Here is a 17,802-nt window from a genome sequence, read left to right on the forward strand (position 1 = left end):
ATGACGTCATATCTAAGGTGATAAAAAAATCACAATAATAAGGGCGATAATCCAGATACAATAACGTTAAAAGTTTAAAAACCATAAGTTCTAGCGACTAATCGGAATTATAAAGTTATGTAATTGTACAATATATAATATATTAATATAATACCCCACACAAGAAATGCAAAACAGGTATGTTGAAGAAATCGTACTATGTAAGTGTATTTATAAAGGCATAACATTAAGGGAGGTAAATCAGACAGGGTTAGGTAACTACAGAAAATCTAAAATAAAATTTAAATTGGACCATTATTATCCAGTATGTAGTCGGTTATATACTTACAAGAAAAGAGGCGTGTCAGAAAATTAATACTGTGAATGGAAAGACTAGGGCGGCATGCACAGAGCTGCGCAGAAAAGGCCGAACTTCTGGCTAAAACATTTACTATGGCGAGTAGCAATAATAACCTCACGCCTGAATTTAGCGACAGGAAAAAAGACTTCGATCCACAAAAAGAAAAGTTTAAGCCGAAAGGCGGCGAACGTTGGGATGCTCAGATCTGAACGCCCCCTTTTCCCTGAGAGAGTATAAAAAAGCACTGTCCTCTAAAAAAGACAGCGCCTCGGGGCCGGACGGGGTCAAGTACTCCATGCTAAAAAATCTGCCAGAAAATGCTTCGAAAATCGTCCTTTACCGGTTTAACCTCTCTTGGCGGAAAAGCGAGATACCCAGTCTGTGGCGTACGATCACATTTCCAGACTTCAACATGCCATGATGACAGCCACGAGAGGCGGATCATACCTCTGTGTCATCTTTGTTGATCTGTCAAAAGCCTTCGACCTTGTCTGGACAGAAGGACTGTTACACAAACTGTCCTTGGTGGGCGTGCATGGCAACATGTACAACTGGGTCAAGACAAATCAGGGTCAATTTCGGTAAATACCTCAGTAAAGAGACAGGGTTGGATAACGGAACTTCCCAGGGTTCCGTTATAAGCCCAAATTTGTTCATTACCATGGTGAACGACATCAAAGAATATCTCGGCAAAGATATTTCACTTGCTACGTTTGCGGATGATAGCATCCTCTGGACAAAGGGTAGCCTAAATTCTCAGGTACAGAAACGTATACAAGGAGCCTTGGGCGGATTCACCCTTTGGTCAAACGATTGGGGTTTCCAGATCTCGTTCCCAAAAACTGTAGGTAGCTAGTATGCAAGGACCCCGAGGTTCCCCGGATGTCCCTGCAGCTAAATTTTCAGTTCATAGAATTCAAAGACGAAACCAAGTTCCATGGTGTAATTTTTGATAGGAAAGTGACATAGAGACCGCATTCTGAACTTAATGAGGAATATCACGGACCATGAATGGGGAGCGAACAGGGTTGCCCCCATGATGATTTACCGTTCTCTGATACGTCCTGCAATAGACTACGGCTGCATGGCATTCTTAAATGCAAGACCCGTTACACTAAGTAAACTGGACACCATACAATACAAAGCTATTTGTATTGCTACTGGCTGTGGCATGGGCGTAAAGCTTGAGTCATTGCTACAGGATGTAGGCGAACTTCCTCTGTCACTACGAAGGAAAATACTGACCCTGGGGCATTGGGTCAAACTAAGCCGATTAGGGTAAAGGTTTCCTGCCTTTAGCGAAATCTCCAGGTTCACAAGAGTTAGGGACAACACTAAGAAGTCAGACAGTCGGCGAAATGGTTAGAGACTACGGTCTCGATAAACTCATCATTAATAGTATAGCAGATACGATTAGGGGCCCCCTGGACCCTTTCAGTACCCCCCGTAGATACCACACTCGTTCTGAGGGTAGACAAAGGGAATAACCCATTGGCGGCCAAGCATCTCACCTTAGCTCACATCGAGGATAACTGGTCAAATTGGACTCGCATATACACGGGCGGATCGCACAACCCCGAGAACGTTACGACGGGCTTCGGGATATATATCCCGGGGAAAGAGTTACAGGCAGCAAATAGACGGCCAAACATGTGCTCTGTGTACACATCGGAAATGTATGCGATCAAAGAAGCCGTAGTGTGGATATCCAGCCAAAGGAAATCAAACTATGTTGTCCTCAGCGACTCCCTAAGTAGTCTGGAATCCATAAGAAATCAGAGATCGGACGCCCGTCCCTAACTGCTGACCGAGATCTACCTAGCGTTGCCTTTGGCAAATGGCAACCAGATAGTATTGACATGGGTCCCGTCGCATATATACCTAAGGGGGACGAAGAGGCGGACAGACTCGCCCTAAAGGGGTCACAATTAAAAGAACCTAGTGTCGAGCTCCCCTTATAGCATGAACGAATTTAAAAGTATGATCGGGCTACGCGTCAGCTCTGAATGGGAAAACTCCCTTGCGGAACACAACACATACAGATTCAGATCCGATGAGTCCTTAAAATGCTAAGTTATCTGTAAACCATCCCGGTAGGAAAATCTGTCTGATAATAAAGCTGAAGGTGAAAGAAACGCTCAGATATCGTACCTTTAAGCCTATAAGGTGCAATTGCGGCTCGGGCGTGTCTCCTACTCATATTTTAGTAGACTGTGCTCGCCTCACAGCCGAAAGGAAACCCCTCACGGATAAACTGAGTTCCCTTAACACAACTCTCAGTGTTCCGAACTTACTCTACCCTAAAGTAAGCAAACACGAGATCTATGAGTTAATCTATGAATTCGTGTGTGGGATTGGTATCCTAGATATGATGTGGCCCCGCAGGGACGAAAAGGGTGTTCTACTGAAGACATGGGGACCTACCCCAAGACCTAACGGATGGGATCCATAAGTGATCATCCCGAGGGCTACTGCTAGTCGGACGTCCTTACGTGAAGTGACGTCGGGTGCCCTGTGGTGGCCGTTTTTTTTCTTTTTTTGGTAAGGCCTATGGCACGACAATGCCTGGCCCGAAAACATTGCTGCATCCTTGAACCTCGTTCAGAGAGACGGTGGGCCCTAGGGCCCGGCTGACAGTCATACCTATCACTGCCGACCCTAATAAAGGTCAGATCATCTATGAACGTAAACATCCTGGTCGGACAGGTGGCGGGCCCTAGGACCCGGTTGACCGTCAGACCAACTTATCTACCCTAACTAAGGTTGTCGCATCAATGGCAAAGCGGGCCAGTCTGTGCACACTCGCCATCCTTCCTTGTCTATTCTCCGAACTTTCTCCTTTCGATGAGATTTACTTTGGACATTCCCTTGCAAAGACACTGTCTCAAAATCAAACTGGACCAAGCCTATTCCCTATGGCTTCCTCCAGTAAGTATCTAAGGAAACATTTGTCTACGATATCAACTTAGGTGGAAGTGGACGTAAAACTCTAGGAACGAACGAACGAACGATAATGATACATTATTAATTCAAATTATATTATCACCATGGGTCGGAACGAGTCGAATAGTGACGATTCTGGAGTTAAAAAACTGTCTGCTTTTTTTTTCGTTACCGCCGCCGAAGTGTTCTAAAGTTAACGAAGAATCTGACGTTGGTTCCTCTAGACAAAATGAAATTGATATCGCGATTAATGATTCTGACACTGTTACGGTACCTGAAATTAAAAAAAGGCCTATTGTACACGCGAAAGAAAACTGTAAATTTGGCAATCCTTGGCCGAGATTTGACGTATGCACGCAGAAAATGTTTTGTTCAATTTGTGAAAATTCGAAAGTAAGCAATAACTTTACATCTGGTTGTTCTGTGCTGAAGAAAGAAAGTATTAACACTCATCTATCTGCAAAAGGTAAGCCGATTTTACACTTCTTTTTGTCGATGAATCTATACTAATGTCCAAAAGAAAGTATACACACTGAAGATATGACTACGTTTTGTTGCGTCCAAACTAAATATTTCTAAGCAAATAAATGGCAAAACAAATGGACATTGTACCAAAATACCGCATACAATGGAAATACGACTTTGTTTGAAGCAGGACGAAATGCACAGTGTATACTTTCTTTTGGACATTAGTACATGTGAGTGATTTATATGACAACATCTTCGATTTAATAACATTCGGTGAACCTATATTTATTACCCGAATGATTTTATATGCTAGCCTAATATCTATTCTTATTAACAAAGTTTTAAGAGCAAGGTAAAGTGACTTCATTTTGTCACAACACCTGAAAAGATGAAAAAATTATTTCAAAAACCAGAACAGTGGCCCTTGGATACAAAAGTCTAAAATAAAAAAAACATTACTCACAGACCATTTTTTTTACTACCACTGACCCTTTAAATTGATGTTGTGATCACTGAGGCCTAAATTTATGGTGAAAATATCGCAAAATGTCCAACAAACGCGGTTACACCTACAAGAATTATTTGAACTGTCTGACATTGCTTATCACATTCAACTATTGTCACATGGTGTGTAAAACAATCGTCGAGACTAGCTTTTTCAATTAACCTCTCTATTAATGAAATACGTATTTCATTACGTTAGGTACATACTCGCATGTGCTTTAGCCATTTAGTTATTTCGTCTCTCCCTTCTTCTCCAGTGAGCCTCTGTTGACATATCACTGAAGCACGAAAAATCGCCAGGTTGATCGAACCTACTGACGGAATACAAATCGAGGGAAATCAATTATTTACATACCTATATATTTTTAAAAACCCTAACCGTTGCAGTGTCTTTCTGATCACCCATGATAATGAGTATATACAATCCGTAGTTCCGAACACAGCTCAAACCACCTTCACCCTTTACAGGCATTACTCCGCGTTCTGCTGTAATAAGTGTCATATTATGTGGCATACTATTTGACACATATCAGTAAGAATATGTTGCTTGTATTACAGATTGTTGGTGAAGTGTAACTTATGGAATTTAAATTATTGCCATTCGCAGCAGAACTTCTAGAAGGTGTCATTCGGCCTCCAAATGTCAACAATTAAGAAATTTGGCAAAAACTTTATTTCGTGAATATTTTGAGAGAAATGTTTTTTAAGGAGAAAATGTGAAGGTACTGTGGCATTTTGTAGCATCGATGTCATTTGTGATCGGATAGCCGATCTCTGGAGATGTGGGTTTTTTTTTAGAAAGATGGGACGAACTGTCAAAAAAGTTGGTACCGTACATGTAGTTTCGTCGTCAAGTGATCTCAAATTCGTTGAATAAATTTTATTTTCATGTTGGTAAGTACACACTGCATTCTTGCATTGCAACTTATGTTGTGGTGGTATCAATTTGGAAAAAAAAAAGTTTTTAATTGCTTATCCTGTATTTTGTTTGGGACTACGGAACGCCACAGATAGCACATGACAAAGACGACAGTCTTCAATTTATTTGCCTAATCATTTGGGCTTTTTGAAATTATAACTTTGCCAAGATGCATTATTATCAACTTGAAAATTAATTGTTGGATATTTTCAATTTCTAGTGATAAATTTTATGGGTTTATATATGTTAAAATTATCAAGTTTTAGCCTAGGCCTATATTATTAAATTATTTTTTGTGTCTTTAAGACATGGTTTGTTGGGGTTTTCATTTTTAAAATGATTATATAATAATTATACTATTATAATTATGTGTCGTTTATTTAGGATTTGTTTCAAATAAACTTTCCATTGATATACCTTGTAACTTTTATTCTTATTTTACAGCATTGGACAAGATAATCTACGCAGATTGTGGTGGCCGTGTTGCTTTAAAGTTAAAGGAGGTAAATCGCTTATATTTGAGACCTAGAAATTGACACAGATGGGTAGCAACGCATATAATAATGTAACTGATTTACATTCAATCGTTTCCGTTTTTACTCAAATTTCAATTCAATTATGTTCTGCGAAATATGTCAGAAGTCTCAATTGAATGACAATCTCTAGCGTCTGGTTATTCCAGTCTACAATAATAGTATTTATTGTGCATACTCTCCAGATAAGAATATGGCATCACCGCTAAACATGGCTTGTGGAATATGTCTAGCCTCGTTCTTCGAGTACCTTATTACAAAAGGTCCTGAAACGCATAGCCCATCTTTTCCCGGTTAGATCACAGCATCAATGTTGATTTAAACTGACAAATAATTTGTATTTTCAAGGTGGAAGACTTTGGATGATATTGAGTTAGAGACTTGTGTAATTTGACAGATAAACAAGGAAAACTATGATTTCTATGGAATTTAAAGCAGCATTAAAAATTATGTGGCATTTATGATAAAAAAAAACTTTAAAATGGTACGTATTGTCAATTTATATGAAAAAAACCCCAAAAACATTAAACATTCCGAGTCAAATAAAATATGTGAATACATGTAGGTGTGGATTTAAAATCCTCCAAACTGATGGTTAATGTATTTACAATGGTAGCTGTCTTTTTTTAAATCTAGCATACCAAAAGCAACCATTAATACATGCCAATCAAAAACATTTCCTATCTAGACAGTTAAGTTACACTTTTGCAAAGTGACGAGTGTTGTGCATGGGCGGGGTATGCCCAAAATATCACTATTAATATTACACAAACCCTGTTGGTAAGTTTACAAATCTATGTAGGCCTTCTAGAAGACAGAAACATTGTACATCTGTGATGGATGTGATTCATGTATGTCAGCATCTAATTAACTAGAACATCTGATATCACTTCTCATTGGAAAGTTTGCAAATAATGCTGAATGTTTTACACATGTACATGTATATTGAGAATGTGTGTATGTGCTGGATTTAGAAAATGAATTGAAAAATACACCTTTACATTATTTATTTTTCAGAAATATAGGTCAGGAACTGAAATGTGATTTAGGATTTGTTGACTTTAATATAATAACAGGTGGGTATACAGGTGGGGGCTTTTTTGTTTGGACCCCCGAAATCGCCCTAAAATCCGTTAATGGCTATGATAACTCGCTTAATATTCATGTTTGGGGTTAATAATGTACTAGGAGCCTATAGGAAATTGATACCAAGGAATTAAAAAATGACGTCAAAAATGACCTGTGACGTCAAGTCAAAATAGCGTCAAAAATTTGAAAATTTTGAAAATTTACCTCATTCTTGAAGTTTATCTGAATTAATATTTACAAATAAAACACACTGATATAAACAAACATTGATTTTATAGGTAAATGATAATATAGTCAGATTTCATAGAATGATCATTGATCGTCTTATAAGGCCTAAACCGTAAAATCCCTGCAAAAAGGCTGCTATTATTGTAATAAGATGTCATATCCGGAATATGAAGGCTATTTGTACAATGTGTACCTCATATCATAGGGGCAATATTGCTGTCCACTGTGCCACACCATACATCTGCAGAAAAAGTAGTGCATGAAACAAAATGGCTTTTTGTTTACAAAATATTTGAAAACTTTGAGGTCTTATAACTAAGTTTTGATTTTTTTTTTCAGATTTCAAGTCTTCATGGTTGGAGTTTGATTATCTGAGGAACTTTTAGCCAGTTTAATTTTCCTGTGTTCTTTTTTTATAAAGCTTGTAGCTGCGCAGTCTTGACTTAGGAATTTGCTTCATTATTTGGTAAATATTTGATTTCAAAGTCATTATTTTGGATTTCCATCCATTTTTTATTGTTCTGTATCATCTCAGGCACATGTAGATACCAACATATTTGCATTAAAGCTGGTGTAAATCCCTTTTTGAGAACCCCCTATTTCAGGTGTTGTGACAAAATGGCGTCACTTTACCTTGCCCTTAACTTTATTATTTTTTAGGTCCACAAAGCAGCATTGGCTAGTATTGGAAATGGCAATGACATGGCCAGGACCAGAGAGAAATCAGTGTCAAAATCAAAAGAAGCTGTTTTATCAGCCATGAGAAATGTCCTGTTCATGGCAGAGCATGATTTACCCAACTTGCTACTGACCAATTTGAATACACTCTGTTTACAACAGGTAAGTTACCATACTTTAATTTACTTAGATAAGTTCACCATAGAGCACAAATATACCGGTCTGCTTTTCTCCCTTTCATTTAGATTTTTCTTTCCTGTTTTTCAGGGTGCTGGACAATTCAAAGACTTGCTGGTAGATAAACACACATCTTATACACATAAAGGCAGTATACAAGAATTTCGGAAAGCATTAGAAGACAGTACGTGAAGATCTTCGCCAACGCCTGAGTCAATCATCATATTACAGTATTTTATTAGATGAATCAACCGATGTGTCAGTGGATCAAAATTTGATAGAGTATGTTTGATATATATTTTGTAATGATATTAGGACATACTTTTTGGGGATCAGAAAACCTTCAGATTGTGCAACTGCCGATAAAATTCTCAATGAATAGTCGGAGTTATTGTTCGAAAATAATCTTGATGTGAAGAAAATGTGTGGAATTGCTACTGATGGTGCTGCAGTTATGGTTGGTAGTAAGAGTGGGTTGACAAGATTTAAGGAAATGGTTCCGGGGTTGTTAAGTACCCATTGTATTGCCCATAGACAAGTACCCATTGTATTGCCCATAGACTTGCCCTATGTTCATCAGGTGCTGCAGATTCTATACCATACCTCATAAAATATCAGGAACTAGTTAATTGCATTTACAAATATTTTTCAAATTCACCTAAAAACCTGTCCAGACTTGAAAAAATCCAGGAAATTCCTGCTGTTGTTAATGCTAATGCCGATTTAAACAAATATCAAATACGAGGTGGCTATCATTTGAGGGATCTGTAAATGCATTACTGAGAAACTATTCAAGTCTAATATCGGTGTTGGTTTGTCGAAATCCATAACTTGCTTTAAATTTTTGTACACTACACATTTAATAATAGTAATATTTATTTCTTATTATACGCATTACATCGTAAAAACAATCCCAATGCGTAGTACAAAAACATATAATATGACATGAAAACATGACATAAAAACATATATGGAACTCTGTTAAAAGATCAGACAGATAAGGTGGTGCTAAGCTGATTGAGACATTTATAAGAGAAAGTGAGAATTTTGAATTCAGTGCGGCTGTGCACAGGTAACGAGTGGAGATCGTGGAGAATAGGGGTGATATGCTCATTCTTACGGGTGCGTGTTATGGGTCCCGCAGCAGAGTTTTGGATAGATTGGAGACGTTTAGTTAGCGAGCTAAGATAGAGATCATGCAAAAGACTATTACAGTTATCAAGGCGTGAGGTGATGAATTCCAGACAGCCGAACATGGAAGAACTTACTCATTGCCAATTCGTATCGTTTTTAATTTATCACAACATCTATACTGAGAATGAAAATGTATAACTTCAGTTTTACCATCATTAAGTACAAGTTTGTTAGCAAGCACCCACGCACGAATATCAACACATTTTTCAATTGCAACCTTTGAAACTTCAGCATTCTTACATGTAAAATACAACTGAGTATCATCAACGTACAGCATAAAATCCAAACTGTGACTAAAAATATTGTCCTCTAAAGGAGTGCAGTAAAGTGAACAATTGCGGACCTAAGACACTACCCCCTGTGGTACACTGAATTCAAGAGAAGCGGATACTGATTTGTGACCATTAACGACAACACTCTTGAGTTCTATCACGCAAGTAAGATTCCATCCACTTTAAGGCCACGCCTTTGATACCAAACCGTTTCTGAAGTGTCTCCATTAGAATGCAATGATCAATGGTATCAAAAGCAGCTGACAAATCTAACAATACCAGAATAACTTCCGAATGACCATCTAGGGCTAGCATGATATCATTATGTACTCTGAGTAAATCAGACTCGGTGCTATGGTACTTTCTATAGGCTCATTGGAATTTTGAATATAAAGAAAACTCACTGAGATGGTTATCAAGATCACTAGCTACACATTTTTCAATGAGTTTGCCGACAAAAGGGCAGTTCGAAACTGGACCATAATTTTTTAGTACATTAGAAACCAATCCTGGCTTTTTCAGTAGTGGCCGAACAATGGCGTGCTTAAATTCGCAAGGAAACTGTCCGTTATCAAATGACGTGTTGATTATTTGTGTAAGGCGAGGAAGAAAATGTTGAATACACAATTTCAGGTGACTAGTGGGAAATGGATCAAGTGAACATTGTTGACACAAGACGCAATTAAAACATATTGACTTGGTATGGAGTCCAGTGAATTTCGTAGCATTCAAACTTTTTGTGTGAAGAAATCTGAGAACGATTGTGCTTGCGCCTGTGGACCTGTGTGGTCTGGTAAAGTAGCAGCCAATGACTTCTTTTCGCCAATAATGTCATCGGTTATTTGGAAGAGTTGCTTCTGATCGGCGTTCTGGATCTTGTTGCGGTGATACGAATTACGAGCGTTTGTTAGGCGATTGTGTGCCGACGGCTTGTCATGGAAAATCAGTCGGTTGATTTCTAAGGGATTGGCCTTGAACTTTCGTTCCAGGCGCCGCAGTTCAACCTTGTCTTGGTGAATGACATTGTGCCATGGAGCACGCGGTTTGTCTTGTAAAACTTTGGTTTTAAGCGGGGCGAGATTATCAAGAAGATTACTCAATCTGTCACTGTAGTCTAACCAATTCATTAACGCTAGCATCCGACATTGGCTTCAATGGTCCACAGTCCATGGCTGTATTGATAGCGTCGGCGTCAACAGATGAAAGTTTTTTGGTTTCGCGCTTGGTTTTCTTAGGCCGCGGACGATTAACGTCACGTACAAAGTTCACCAAGCTGTGATCTGAGGGCAGGGTATTGTCAAACACAAAGTTCATGAGGTATTTCTGCGACGACCTCGTAATGACAAGATCGAGGGTGTGTCCTTGGAGTGTGTTGGACCAATTACGTGTTGGACAAGCCCGAATGAGTCGGGTAGATTGGGGAATTTCCTGCCATCTGGACAGCTGGAGTTGTCAATATGAAAATTAAAATCAACAAGAATAAGCCATACAGGTAGCGAGACAGCCCATTCTTTTTTGACGGTGGGGGGTCGGTTCACAACTAGGAGGCGTGGCATTTCATGACAGACAGGTCCGTTGATTCAAACGATGAAATTTGTTGATGGTTCCTATTTACCTTCACATTCAGGTTATCACGTGCAATGACAGCAACACCAAAGTCCATGGAAGATGTCCTAGGTCGACTGTAAACATAACCAGAAACTAGAGAACAAAGTTTATTTTTCACACACTCACCCTTCGGGGAGCTGGATAACCAGGACTCGGTGATAAAACAAATATCTGTCTTGTTTTCGTAAAAGGAAGATGCTAAAGCTGGCAGTTTATTGCAGATAGAACGGACATTCCAAAGCGCAACAGATACTTTATTGTTATCAAATACTGAAATCCTTGAAATTGAAAAAAGATTTGCAAAATTCACACTTGTTCTTAAAACCTGGAGTTGTGTTCTATTTGTGACAATCACTTCAATGTTATTCGAGTCAGTAGGTAATTCAATGTGGTTATCATAATTTACACCTCTTGTTGAAAAGTCATTCAAATGTTTTCTCACATTGCTAATAGTTTTAATCAGCCTTTGTTTGGTCTGACCAGCCCTGCTACCCCGCTTTTGTTGATTGGTTTTGTGCCTGAAATACTCACAGATTAAAACTTGGTTCAGGTTGTTTACCAATTAAAACAGTGAGTTTAAATTCAGTTGCTAACAATACAACTATGTGAAATTGCATAATCCAACTAATTTTAGAAAAAACCTAATTATTTTCAAACAACTGATCTCGACATCAATGACTGTTTCAGATATTGTATCATTCAGGAATTATTTAAAACATGTTGATTAGACAGCATTGATGTCTTAAAACTTACTCTAAAAGAAAATAAATATTTTTTTGATGTATATAAAATTGCAAGTAGATTATTGTGTATACCAGTTGCAACTTTGATTGTGAACGGGGGTTCAGTAAACAAAACTTAATTAAAACGGTCAGTAGGAAATGTTTAAAACCAGATACTTTATCAAATTTAATGTCCATCACTAACTAAAAATCAACCAAATCTTCAAAAGTAATTTATCAATTGGCCTAATGTAAAGCAAAGGAGGATTTTGTAAATTGTGTATGATAATTAAATAATAGATCCGAAATAAAATTTTGTAAATTGTGTATGATATTTTAATATATGCAAAATAAAATTGTTTTACACTTTGACAATTTTGTTTTTTCGTAAACTTTTGGCGGATAAAAAATATCAATTTTTTTATATAAAAATTGTGATCCATTTTGGCGGTAAAAAAAAAATAAAGCCAGTGTGAGCCCTGCTGCACAATGCTTCAAAAACTTAACGTCGTTATCCACTGAACACAAAAACTTGCTACAGCAGTGAAGTGTAAGAAGTAGAGTACTCAAAAGACAGGCAGATTTAATATTGTTTCAATGACAAATCAGGTTGTGGGTCATGTTACCACAAACTTGCCACTGTGCATCCCACGTCCTACGATAAGAGGAATAAAAGCCTCCCTAATATGACTTTAAACTCACCTTCAAATGTGGCCCTCAACTGTATGATTTTTCCTCTGAAAATATTGGATATTAATGGTTTACCTCTAACATCAACGATATTAAGATCGATTTTAGATCGGCTTTTAGCACCCATATTTTTCTGATTCTCTCTGCCGGCGAACACTCTGCAATAATATAATAAATAATGTTGAGAAGGTGTGATCGAAGGGTTCTGGGCCGCGGGGTATAAATGTTGAGAAGTTGTATAAGGTATTAATGTCATACATAGCAGGATATGTAATAGTATTTTAAAACTGATGCGTGGACGGACTGGAAGCCAATGGAGATCTTTCAGAATTGGTGTCATATGTTCGTTTGGTTTAGTCTGTTATTATTCGGACTGGTTTATTTTGAAATTTCTAATTAAAATGTAACGTCTTCAAATAAATGACTTATTTAGTATTGAAAGGAAGCGTCTTCAAATGACAGTTGGTATTATCTTGAAATATCTCGTAGTACCATTGGTCGTTTGTCAGACGTGGAAAGCGGCCGAGCAAATTCGGTCGCCACATCCTACGTATAACCCGTGCACTCTTTTCTTACTACACTGTAAAAAAACAAAACCGTGAAAAAACGTACAAAATTACGGAAAAAAAATTACCCGCAAAATTTTATCCGTATTTGTTTTTCCTGTAATTTACAGTAATTCCTTCAGTTAACAAATTCCATTTTCAAATACAGACCCCCCCCCCCCCCCCCTGGTTATTAAGTTTCATGAAAGTGATACATATGCCATTGAATTAACCATTGACTTCATACGCGTGTGTGAAATAGCTTTATTTAACGTCCGCTTCCACCGAAGTGATATCGCAGACAATCTTTACACGCAACCCCTTTCCGCTCATAAGAATACGGAATATCCTAATCAAGAGACGAGCGCAAGGTATCACAAGCCACTACTACTCGTCAGTGATTGGACCGGTTAGAGGCTTTCAGATGTAAGCTTGCAGGTATGTAAACTTTGCCATGGAGACAAACCGACTTACACTGGCCAATCGGTTATACTATGCGGATTTAAGCGTGCTTTTTTTAATTTCATTTAATTTATAAAACAATTATTGCATACATACGTGCGTTGACATATTATTGATACAAGTACAGTAATTTATGTGTTTAGTTAATTGTGTTTTAAATATACACAAATCTACAACGCTCCGTTTGATAATAGCTAATCTAGCAAACGAGAAAATAAAAATTAAAAACAGGTTATTGTCCTCATTTAGCATAGGATAGCCAAACAGTAACCACCGACGAAAATCAATTAGTCCAAAACCCGAGGATTGGAAAAACACCTAAAATCTAAAATACATTCATGCAAATTCTTAACAGATTTGCAATCTATAAAACATGTGCTCTAAATTTTCAATAGAATCTTTATCACAGAATTTTCAATAAGGATTATTTATTTTACCAATATTATGAAGCTTCTCATTGGTCCAAATAATGTGTACATAGAGAATCTCCTACCAGTCTTTTTTGATATCAAAAAATATCAACACAAGTTGATAAAGTAACAAAAAACGAGGCTCTGCCGAGTTTTTTTTTTACTTTATCAACGAGTGTTGATATTTTTTGATATCAAAAAAGACGAGTAGTAGATTTTATTTATCACCCAATCCCTTCTTACATGCACAAATAGATAAATATAATTCTTTGCTGTAGATTTCACTTTTACTGAACATTACGGCGTAGTGATACATCATTTTTTGACAGCAATTCAACCATTGCAAAGTCCTTTATATTGACCCAGTGTTTCCATCAAGGTAAATTGAATAACAATAGTTCATTTTTAATTAAAAAAAAATTATAAGAAATGTTCTTAAATAAAAAAAAAGTAGTTCCTTTTCAACTGACCAATATCGCAGTAGATTGTGAAATATATCACACAAGCGATATCTACTGTAGAATGTATTATTGGGTGATAAAATTCTATAATCATTATCTTAAGATTCTGAATTTTTATTTATAGTAAAAGCAGACTTCCAGACCACTGGCCAGTTGATGTCGTACCCTTGGTGCTACCAATAAGATTCGCAGACAGGGGGTTCAAAATTCGTATCTCTGAATAACGTATAGACCGAAAACGTACTTATTAATAATAAGTTCAAAATCTGATTCATAGCGTATAATATCACTCTCAGAGCGATTTTTTTTTTATTCCAGGACACTGGCAAACATTTAAGAATCAAGTTATATGGTTTTTCAATTTTCTCAAATTTACAATCTGGTAACGATTCTCTAACCATTTCAAATATAGCGTCAACTGATAAAAACCCCGAGATAAAAATATAACACAGATCAGAAATTTGGACTAAACCGGCTTCTATAAAATCACCTAAATATAAAGTTTTGTTAATACAATCTGTGGATTATTAAATAATGGCTGATTGAAGATCGTCATAATTAACAACTGGCCTTTTACCATTATAAAAATCATGCCAGTTTTGGTCCGATTTTACGATGGTTAGATTTACTTAAAGTTTACGTCATTATGGTTAGCGTCCAATAATGGTATAATTTGATAGTTAAATTTACGTTACTAATACGTCAGAATGATTATGGTTAGTTTTATGTCAGAAAATGACGTAAATCTAACGTAAATTTTATAACGGTTATCTTACCAATTTTTTTCGCTTTGAATATTTGTCAATTAAATAACCATACCAGTGTATATACATTTTAACAACTGATAATGACATAAGTATTTTTGGTTATAAATCGAACGTTAATCTAACGTAAATTTTACACCAGGTTTCTAACCGTTAGTTAATGGTTAGTATTCTAAGGTAAAAGTAATGTTAGTTTTATGTCAGGATTCTAACCGTTAATGTAACGTTAGATTTATGTCAGAAGTTTAACCGTTAATTTATCGTTAGTTTACTAACGTAAATCTAGCATTAGAAAACTAACGTAAATCTAACATTAGAAAACTGACGTAAACCTAATGTTAGAAAACTGACGTAAACCTAATGTTAGTTTTCAAAAGTAAATCGAATGTCTGTTGAATGTCATGTTTTTGGTATTCATGATTTTGAGGCGGAAGTATAAAGACTTCAGAGGTTGGTTAGGTTTTTGTGTGACGTCAGCGCATGGAGTCGATGACAAACCTTAACGAACGAAAATAATGTAAATATTGGAAAAAAGTGGTTATGATATTGTTTTGTGGGAAATGAAATGGAGTTGAACGTCCTACTGTTCTGCTCCTAAACTGGGCTAATCAAGATGGGCATATGCCATACAGTGTGCTGTGAGGGAAATTTTGCCCGGGCAGCAACGCTACGGTCTACTATTATATCGCATTCCAACTGCCAAGGGATCTTTTACGTGCACGCCAATGTGTACACGGGATCTCGATTTATTGTCCCATCCGAACGACTAGACAGCTGTCCTTGTCAGACGCTCCGTCCTGCATCACCGACAAGGGGAAACCACGCAAGAAAATCTGGATGAACTTTCTCGGCCAATGAGGGGATTGAACACCTGACATCCAGGCTAGAGAGCCAGCGTCTTACCCACTTAGCCACCGTGATCCCCGTTTGATCTCGGTATTGGCCCATAAAATTCCCAGTAATTTTCTGTGTACCTGGCAAAAAACAGGATCTGGTTCTTCGGATGACAAAAGTCACAAGAACCCTTGAAAGTTGATATTTGGAATAAGAGTAGGCTATAGCACTGGGCAAAATGTCCCTACTGGTACATTGTATATCACATGCCTGTCTTATCCCAGTAGATGCAGAAAAGTAGGACGTTAAACCCCAAATTTCATTTAACATATTAACAGTAGATAAGTAGGTAAAGATGTAATTGAAAAATTTTCAAAGTTATCTTATTGTTTCAGCTTATGTTAGGGTGACCCACCATAAATAAATATCTCCATATATCTCGACAATTTCGCCACAATATTTATATATATGCCAAGCCTCAAATCAGTTTCACACAATTATAGTCACTAAATAAACGATCATGTTGTACTTAAAAAGCTATGACCATTAATCATCTATAAATAATAGACTGAAAACTGGTTCCATGTGTCGTCCATAACATCCAGACACTTTTGAGTAAAAGATAGGTTACGTGCCCTTGTTTTGAAATTAGTCTCGCTTAACCAGTCTATCGACCATTCTAGGGCTGATTGACAGGTCGGGATAATCAAGACTACTTTTTTACGAAACATAACAGAAAGCTAGAACAAGAAATTGAATTTAGAAATGAGCACGTTAGCTAGCTCAACAATTGTTTTAAGAAGCTTGTAAAAGTAAAATGAAACTACTGCTAGTATCATGTTCCTGTCTAACCCGAGTGTTTCTGAGATATTATTTGTACTAAACCAAAAGATGCCGCTCTTAACGGTACAGTTAATGATAAAGCGATTTAAAAAATGAAACGAACGTAATTTCTAAATCTGCTTTAATAACCAAGAAGCTTAATTTTACTGCTATTCAAAATCGTCAACAATAATTTTTTTACGGCTGTAATAGTTGATAGATTTGTAGAGAATTGCACGTGCCATGGCTATTTATAGTATCATACTGTCAGAAAGTTGGCCTCGACACGGCGAATGTGCACGCTTCAGTGGTAGTCTCGAACTATCAGCGGTTGACTGTATTTCTGTAGGTGCGTGGGTCACCCTACTTATGTTTTACAATTGATTACCATGATGGAAAAGATTAACCAAAGATTGAACGACAATCAGAAAACCCAAAGAGAAATAAATGGTAAATTAAATCAACTTTTGATTGTTGCTAGTGTTGCTGGACCAGCTTTAGAATTGCCAGCGTCAATTAAATTGCCAATCAACACACTTGCCGATTTTAATAGTGTAATTATCTCACTGAAAGACGCACCAAAGAGTTTAGTAAGTATATTGTGTTTATTTAATTTTCAACCAGTTCAACACACATGGAGGAATGAAATGCCATCCAAAATTTAGTGGATAGTGAAATACAATGGTAAAAGCATCGATGTGCTTTTAGCCTGCAGTTGAATATTGTCTGTACTGCCATGCTCCTTTACAATCTCAAATAACAATGAAATCCTGTTCCTGTATCATCTTAATCCTGTCATGGGATAACCTAATTTACTAGCAATTGCAACGTTGCTGTCTGTATAAAAATTTGCAAATTTCACTTCAATTAAAATATTATCACCCTTGTGTTTACAGATCCTGCATTTGAGTACCATTGGTGATGTAACTGCAAAAGAGGTTACCAAGAGAATTATGAAAGCTCTTTTTATAGACACACTGGCGACAAATTTCAATTGGAAGGGAAAGGGGGATAAGACTGCTTTTTGTACCCTAATTTTTAAGGACATTATTGAAAGTAAGTAGATATTTTTAGTGATGTCATCCCTGACTGTCTAGCATAATGGATTGTGGTTGCTTTAGAGGCTAAATCAGCTTGGC

General features: G+C 37.1%; 1 protein-coding gene across 1 annotated transcript in view; it reads right to left on the minus strand.

Annotated features, from left to right (window-relative positions):
- LOC126816722 (vitelline envelope sperm lysin receptor) overlaps positions 1-17,802 on the minus strand; it is a 109,856-nt gene that overhangs the window by 8,356 nt on the left and 83,698 nt on the right. Inside the window, exon 6 of the mRNA XM_050543474.2 lies at positions 12,378-12,523. Within this exon, the coding sequence (XP_050399431.1) occupies positions 12,378-12,523 (146 nt within the window). The remainder of the gene's footprint in view (positions 1-12,377; positions 12,524-17,802) is intronic.

This window comes from Patella vulgata, chromosome 3 (genome assembly GCF_932274485.2).
Source record: "Patella vulgata chromosome 3, xgPatVulg1.2, whole genome shotgun sequence".
In the NCBI taxonomy this organism is placed as follows: domain Eukaryota; kingdom Metazoa; phylum Mollusca; class Gastropoda; family Patellidae; genus Patella; species Patella vulgata.